The 8,374-nt window shown below is 55.7% G+C and overlaps 1 protein-coding gene across 8 annotated transcripts in view; it reads left to right on the forward strand.

Annotated features, from left to right (window-relative positions):
• Positions 1-5,501, forward strand: part of DDC (dopa decarboxylase) — a 45,526-nt gene extending 40,025 nt beyond the window's left edge. For 5 of the 8 annotated variants that reach the window (XM_032476239.1, XM_032476240.1, XM_032476233.1 and 2 more), the window contains 3 exons: positions 1,635-1,736; positions 4,052-4,265; positions 4,991-5,501. In XM_032476239.1, the coding sequence (XP_032332130.1) occupies positions 1,635-1,736; positions 4,052-4,252 (303 nt within the window). In that variant the 3' untranslated portion in view covers positions 4,253-4,265; positions 4,991-5,501. The other 3 variants (XR_004318502.1, XM_032476234.1, XM_032476236.1) reach the window with 3 other exon arrangements.
• The last annotated feature ends 2,873 nt before the right edge of the window (positions 5,502-8,374 follow it).

The raw sequence follows: 8,374 nt of genomic DNA on the forward strand, positions 1-8,374 counted from the left end.
AGTGAGATTAGGGCCTTTGTAAGACGGTCAGTGCGCGATTCTGGATCTTCTAGACATGTCCGAGAAGACCCGGTTGTCACCCCGGGGCCACCGTCGCAGCACCGGGCAGACACTTGTCCGGGCCTCAGTGGCAGCGGTGAGCACGCAGTGGGCTTTTGTCCAGGAAACCGTCAGAAAGGAGAGGACGATGTGGGGGCCGGGGGAGGGGGTGGACGTCCCCCAGCCCGGCGGCTCTCAGACGTGGCCCCGGCCAGGAGCACCTGCTGACCCGGGTCTCGCGGGGCGGCTCTCAGGGACCGCTGTTTAAGCAGTGAACAGGGCAGCCGTGATGAGCGCACAAGAGGGAACCGTGGGTCCAGTCCAGGCCCCACGACGCTGCTTTTATTCCTAACGGTCAAGGACACGGAGGCCGGGGCGCCCCCGGATGGACAGAGGACCCCAGGCGTCTCCCCACAGTCTCTGACCTGGCCCGCCCCTCCTTTTCGGTCCCGGTGTCGCCCCTCACCCATTGTGTGGCCGCAGGCGGGCAGGGCGGTGTCCCCAGGCCCCTCGGCTGAGCCAGTGCGTGGCGTCCATCTGCCTCACAGGGCTGCTGTGGGCGTTGAAGGGCCCCCGGGGATGCGTGTCGGGATCCGTGTAGGAAAGGAGTGTGTGCGAGCTCCTGGCAAGAGACCCTCCCCGCGCACAGAGACCCTGGGCTCAGAAGCAGTGACAGTCCAGCTTCCTTGGGGAGAGAAGGTGGGAAATTGACTGGTTTGTCTCGCCCTCGTGATGCCGGCTCTCAGCTCGGGAAGGCGGGCTGCGATCACGCTGCTTCATGCCCCCCCAAACCCCAGGTGAGGTGCCGGCCCTGCCTCACCAGGAGGCACAGGGGGCCAGAGCCAGGTGTGCCCGGCAGGTGCGTGAGCCCCAGCGGTCTTCGGAGCCCTCTAGTGGCGGCAGGTGTGTCGCGCCCATTGACATGGCGTTTCCATCCCACCCCGTGAGCACCAGGACTGGGGCTCGGACCACCTCTGCGCACCTGCCAGGGAGGGCTCCGCGCTGATGCCGGGCGGAGAGCCCCCAGCATGTACGCCTAGAGCTCGGCGAGCCGGTTCTCGGCTCACACACTATTCAGATCAGCTTTGGAGCCCCATCAGGGTCCGCAAGGCAGATCAGGGGTGGCTTCAGTGAGGGGCGGCTGTTCCTGAGCGCGGGGAGGACGGGGTTGGCCCTCACCCCGGGCGGGAGCTGCTGTGCAGTGATGGCTGAAGCTGCCATCGTGGGCTGCCGTGCAGACCCGGCTCACCTGAGCGGTGCTGGCCACTGTCCCTCTCCAACAAGGTTTACACACCCCTTCCCCATTTTCAGCCTCAAAGTGTAAACCGTTGTTCGGCTGCGACCCAAAACGGTCCCCCGAACAGAAGGCAATGACAACTGGTGTTTTTTCTGAAGCCCTGATCCTCTTCCTCACGGTGGCGGGTTTCTTCTCAACCTGTGTGGGAACAGCTGGGGACTTAGACGCCGGAGGAACGTGGCTCAGAGCACACAAATGAGTTACAGACGGGGCGTCTCCGCAAGTCTTCTAGGGGCTTCAGTTCTGAACTGAGCGGTGATGAGAAACTCAGACGGCCTTCCCTTCCCTTCCCCTCCAGCACGTCCAGCTGTCTCACGAGTTTGAGTTTCTGGTGCGCCAGGACCCCCGCTTTGAGATCTGCGCGGAGGTCACTCTGGGGCTGGTCTGTTTTCGGCTAAAGGTATGTTGAAGTCAGTTTTAATCTCCTTCGGTTTTCTTTGAAGGGTGTCACTCATTTCCTCCATCCCCCCAAACCCTGCATTAGCCCCCCAGAAACCACAGAGTCCAACCTGGATTTTCCAGTCTGCTGTTCCCGCCTCCCAGCCCAGACTTCCCCGGACGCACGCGCTTCTCGCTGGGGCTCAGCCCCCTGGCTGGTGTCGACCCAGCCCTAAAATGCTTGCCATGGTCCCCATCCGTACGCCTTAACCACGGGACACGCTGAGGACCGGCCGTCGACAGGCTCACTGATCCACGCGCGTGGTCCCTGGACCAGTGTTAGCATCGTCGAGGGGCATGGGAGAAGCGGGTCTTGGGGCCACCCCAGACCTGCCTCCTCTGCACCCCACGGGCCCCCCAGGTCACGGCCACCACATGAGGGTCTGAGGAGCACTGTTCTGTTGCCCTCTGCCGTCCTGCTGCCCGAGGGGTCATGGACGTGTTTCCCCACCCGTCCCACGTGTGAATCTGTCTTGTGTGAATGAAGCTGGGTGACAGCCTAACCCTGACCGCCCTGGAGCTGGCTTTTCGTCTGCACTGTCTACTTTTGCACCGGCCTCCTGGCTGACATCCGCGGAGGCTGTCGGGGGGCAGGGCGAGGGGCGCGTGGCATCAGAGGAGCCGTCCTGGCCTTACCATTTCCATCCCCGGACTCGGGGATGCGGGAGCCAGCCGTGGAAAAGCCTGGAAGCAGCAGACAGACAGCAGAGTCCCGAAACGAGAGCTGTCGAGGGAGACATGAGCTCCGTGCAGAGCGGAACGCGGGGAGACCTGAGGCCAGGAGGCCCCGGGGGACAAGGGCCCCCCCCCCCGACGACCGGGCGTTGCAGCTCCCTCCACGTCGGCGTTGGCAGCGAGCCTGCGTTGACTGGTTTGCCGTCAAGCAGTTCTTTTGTGGTTTGTTTGCAGCACGTGATTTTCATTTTTTTTTTTAATTTTTAACAGTTTTACTGAGATGCAATCCACAGAACCCTACGCTCTGTCCGCATAAAGTGTCCATTTTAGCGAATTTTAGTGCATCCACGGGGTTGTGCAGCCCTCCCCACGATCTAAATTTAGAATATCTTCATCCTCCCCAGAGAAACCCCTCACCCCAGCCCCCATCCTCAGGTGCAGCCGTCTGCTTTCTGTCCCTACGAATCCGTCCACTCTGGATGTGGAAATGGAACTGTCAGTGCATTGCCTTTTGAGGTTGCCTGCTCTCGCTTAGCATAATGTCGTCCAAGTCAACACTTTTTCTCCTTACAATTTACTCCAACACCAAAGCCACCCCTGTGGGTCCCTGCCCTCTCTTCTCCTGGGGGTTTTCTGCCAACAAAACGTTCCCGCTGTGAAACGTTACTTTGTACGTCTGTCCCGTGAATCCGATGGTCCAGGGCGCTGTGGTTCAGCTTCCGCTCCACGTCTTCCGTCTCGTAGTCATCTGATACTTCGTGCCAGGGCCGTCAGTCCTGGATGATGTCAGGCCCTCTGCATCACCGACGGCTACAGTGTAGGCGTGGTCTTTATTTAACCCCCAGCCACGTCACCCATCTCCTCCCCCCACCCGCTGGGCACCTGCTCAGCCCGTCTCTGTCGCTGCTCCCGTCCCTCCATCTCGGGCTGCTCTCTGTGTTTCCTCTTTGCCTCCGCTTCACAGAAGGCAGCTCGTGTCCAGTGCACTTGACATGGCAGGCAGGCGTTTCCTAACTGGCCTTCACCTCCGGCACTCTGCTCGGTCCCCCTGGTGGAAGTCCACCCTTGGCAGCTGCTTCCCTTCCTTCTCATCCGTGAAGGGGACAAGCTCTGTCCCCATCGGCAGTTTCGGAGTGGCCTTTGGCCCATTCGCCGTCCACGGGGCACCCGTAGGAGCCCCACGCAGGCCCTCCGCCAGCGGCCGGAAGGTTCTGCACGGACGTAAGGCCAGTGTCCAGCCCCCGGCAGGACAGGACTGTTCTCAAGACAGAGCAAGGATGCCATCAGTACAATCTCATGAGGATCCCGTGACTGAGACCCTGGGCCCACTTCCGGGCCCTTCTATGTCCAGCTATCAGGCACTTGGGGGGTGCAGTCCTGGCCTGGAAAGAGTGGAGACCCAGGGGAGTGGAGGGAAGGAGGAGAGGAACCGGACTGAGCATTGGGGATGCAGCACCCGGCAGGGAAGGGATGGCTTCCCAGGTCCCGGCCGAGGCAGGTGGGGTGCTCCCTTCTCTGGAGGGTGCATGTCATGATGCGTGTGTGTGTGTGTAAGTCCGTCCCGCAGATCTGAGCCCGGCCCCTCTCTCCCCACCCCTTCAGGGCCCCAACAGCCGGAACGAAGCTCTTCTGGAGAGAATCAACAGTGCCAGAAAAATCCACCTGGTGCCCTGCCACCTGCGAGACCAGTTCGTGCTGCGGTTTGCCATCTGCTCCCGCACGGTGGAGTCGGCCCACGTGCGGCTGGCCTGGGAGCACATCCGGGGGCTGGCGGCCGAGCTGCTGGGGGCCGAGAAGGAGTGAGGGTGGCCGGCAGGTGAGCCTCACTGCGGGGCCCCAGGTCCTCATCCACGAAGACGGCGGGGGGGGGGTTGTATGTGGGGGCACGCCCGCTGTGAGAGATACTCAAACCAAGACCGCATCAGGCAGGCACTCCAGGTGAACATTCTGCAACCCTGTGTGCACGTCTCCACAGCGTGTTCCCCTTCCCGTGTGCCCCGGACAACCAAGAGAGAGACTGCAGCTCCGAAAAATGACCAGAAGCAAGGCAGGTTTCTGTGGAGCCATGATACCTGCTATCAATGCAAAACGTAGGGGAAAAAAACAGGATTTAATTTTTTTTTAATGTAGGACACAACACTAAATCATAATCCACCTGCACTGTCTCTGCCAGTTTTATCAGTGATGAGCTTTTTCGTCCTTTGGTTTTTCCTTGTGCTTAAAGTTATCGCATCAAACCCACGTGGTCATAGTTCTGCGAAGAAGGAACTCTGTGTTTTGCAGAGGAGAGAAAACTGGGCCCAGATTCTAGCTGACATTCATAAAAATGGATCAGAGAGAAGCCAGACTGGCAGTAAAAACTCATTTCTTCCAGTTCAAATTCCTTTACACAGTTGCCCCCATCTCCCTGGAGAAACAATATGTCCCTTCTCTGCGATCAAGTGACGAGCATACAGAATTTTGACTTTTAGTTTTTTCTGAATAGAACCTTACGTTCGTGTTTTTTTTTGTTTGTTTGTTTTTTGTTTTTTTTCCCTGTAGAGAGCAAACGTTGAAATGAAGTTATCTGAGCACCTGGATGAGAGGAAAAACATGTGTTGTCCTTGCTCCAGGAAACCACGCCTGTATGTGGCCCCACGCATCTTGTCTCCAAAGTTATCCAGAGAAAAAGCTCGTGATTACACCTGTTCAGTCTCTCATCAGCGAAGAATATTATCTGCTCCGTGAAAAGTTAACCCCAGTGGACATAGCTTTTATTCATTATTCGGCTGTGATGTTTTGGTGATTAAAAAAAAAATCATAGGTGTGTAACTGAGACGTGATGCTGTACCCCGGAAAATGACCCAGCGTTGTCAACTGATGGTACTTCAACTATAAAAAAAATTTTTTTTAAGTATAGATTTCTGTGCTCTTGAAGTTGTCGGTGATGGTAAAGGCTTATGAAAACTTTCTCCAGGGCAATCTGTGATTATGGGTCTTGAGATTATGCCTGTGGTCTGTAAACTGTTCTGTCATGTGGGCTCAATGTTTAATAAATAATTTGAAATGTAAACATAGTTTGGTCTGGTAAGCGTCCTGCTCTATATTGTCCCACATCGATTGTTATAATACGAACGTATCCTTTCGAAAAAGTCGAAGATGGGCATCCTCGGGTATTTTAAAAATTCTTTTATTCCACAAATGTTTATTGAGTGCCTCGTGTGTGTCAGGCAGACACTGTTGAAAATGCAATAAAATACGTGAGGTTACTCGGCTATGACTCCGACTTCTAAAGGAAGAAGTCACAAGTCGCAGAGCCAAGACGCAACCAGAGGCCAAGTTCTGCTGGTGCGGCGGGAAGACTCCGACGTCTGGGGCCTTGGCTTCCGCGCCTGGTCAGTCCACCTGGCCTGGGGAATCACAGAAAAACAGCTGAAGAATGCTCTTCTCTCATAAATGCACATAAGACGCCGTTTTTAGCCAAATAACCGATCTTTCTTTGAATCCAAGTTTTGCTCACGTGCGTTTTAACCCCAAGACTAGTTCTTGTCGTTTGCAGAGACAGAATGACCAAAATCGCTCTCAGAAAGGGTCTCCCTGGATTATTAATAGGTGTATTTGAATCTCAAAGATCTCTGATGTACACGTGCACATAGCTGAGTTATCTTGTCTGTTTTTCAGAAAGCTGGAATGATGTCAGCTGCGATGCAGTCCCCATCTCATTTGGCCCGGTCGTTCGTCCCGTGGGTGGACCAGACCCGACTTCCATCACGGTGTGAGGATGCAGGATGGACCCCTGGGACCCCTGGGGCTGCGGCATTAGGAGCGAGAGTGTTGAGTACAAGGAGCCTGCATTTTACAGTGAGAGTCTTTGCACCTGAGTGTGCCCTTGAGTTAAGACTGTGGCGGCGACGAGGCCCAGAGTCCCCAGCCCTCGGCCTTTCTGGAGCCGCTCCACCCAGCCCCATCCATAAGTACAACTGGAAAGATGACTGAGGTCTGAGTTCCAGCAGGAGGCCGGGCGGCAGGTGACAAGGGACCCGCACAGAGAGGAGGCGGGAAGTTAGCTGAATGACCGCGGAACCCCCCGCGAACAGGCTGGATCGTTGGTCCCAGATTCTAAGACATCAGCTTGGATGTTGACCCAGCGGAGACAAACGCGAGTCTGACTCCTGGCTCATTTCTTGGTAACTCACGGCCGCTCATGCTCACCCCGCCTCCTGACCTCCAGAGCATAGTGATCAGACCCCAAACTGCCCACCGAGAGGTGGGAAGAAGAGATTCTCCCTGGTTTGTTTAACCCACATGCTCACAGCATTTGCTCTGTGCCAGGTGCTGTCATAAATACCTTATAACATCCACTTACTTAATACTTACTTTAAAATGCTCCATGATTATCCCCATTGCACAGATGAGAAGACTGAGGTGGGTAATAGGAACTTGTCTGAGTGAGGACTGGAACCGGGCAGTCTGGAATTCACACCCTTCCCGCCCCACCTATGCTCGCTGCCAAATGTGCTGCCTGCTCCCAGGATGAACCATTGCTCAGGAGAACTGAGAGCGAGGGTGTTCAGACCTTCCTCGGGAAACGCCATCTTCCCTCTGAGGGTAGAACCTTGGACCCTGAGCCGAACCAGACAATCCCCAAGCAGCGCCATGTGGGGAAGTTCTTAAAGGTTCCCTGGATTATTCAGCCTTATCTACACGTGTAGCGTTTTTATATAAATCTGTATGCAGGTTAGCGTCATGACACGGTGCACAGACCACTGCTGGCCCCGGAACTAGATGGTGTCTCCCAATAAGGGGGACACCTCCAGCTACAGCTGGCAGAATCCCAGATAGATCTGGACACAATTAGCATCCTTTTTTAAAAATTGAAATACAGTCAGTTACAACGTGTCCGTTTCTGGGGCACAGCACAATTGGACAGGGCTAGAATCATGCTACCAAGAAAACTGTTTGCACTTATCACACTTCTGACCCCAAATGAGTTTTCCCTCCTGGAGCCAAAACCACAGTGTGTCTTTTCCACCTTTCTGACGCTACCTGCCTGGAGTTAGCATCCGACCCCGCGGGTTAAGGGTGCAGTCCCACAAGACTGCCCCCACTTCAGATGCCGGCCACAGTTCTGGGCCTCCTGTACGTCTGACCGATCAGCTAGGAACAGGGGGTTCCCATCACCCCTCATTGGATCCATAATTGGCTAGTACAGCTCCCAGAACTCAGCAAGTCACTTCACTTATGTTTACTGGTTCCTTAGGAAGGGTGCAACTCAGGAAGGGCCAGTGGAAGAGATGCGTGGGGCACGGTTTGGGGAAGGCGTGTGGAGCTCCCAGGCTCCCTCTGGGCATAGCTCTCCAAGCACCCTGATGGGCTCCCCGACCTGGAAGTGGTCCAAACCTCACTCATTTGTTTTTATGGAGGTTCCATCAAATCACGGACTGATTGCATCATTGGTCATTGTAATTAACTCGATCTCCGGCCTCTCCCCTCCTTGGAGGTCAGAGTAGGGAAGAGGGGTTGAATGTTTCAACCCTCTAACTATGTCCCCATCTTTCTGGTGACCAGTCCCCATCCTTATTCTATCTAGGGGCCTGCCAAGAGAAGCCTCCTTAGAACAAAGGAGGTTCCTGTTACCCACAGATTCCATGGGATTTAGGAGCCGTGTGTCAGGAACCAGGGACAAGCTCATATACCTCCTGGAACCACGTGCCTTCTCTCTAACACGCAGCAAACAGCAAAACTTCCTGAAAGTGGAGACTCTCAACCGGGCTGACCATGCGCCACTCACAACCGGAATCTGTAGAAGAGCCCAGGGTGAAACGGAGAGGCCAGATGTCACCAGGTGGTCCCCTGATCACCAGAAGGGAGACAGAGGAGGGAGGACCCCAGAGGAAGGCGCTGCCTCCATACCTGTGCTCCTTAACTTGGAAGTCCAATCGACTT

The sequence above is a fragment of the Camelus ferus genome, unplaced genomic scaffold (genome assembly GCF_009834535.1).
Source record: "Camelus ferus isolate YT-003-E unplaced genomic scaffold, BCGSAC_Cfer_1.0 contig313, whole genome shotgun sequence".
Taxonomy (NCBI): domain Eukaryota; kingdom Metazoa; phylum Chordata; class Mammalia; order Artiodactyla; family Camelidae; genus Camelus; species Camelus ferus.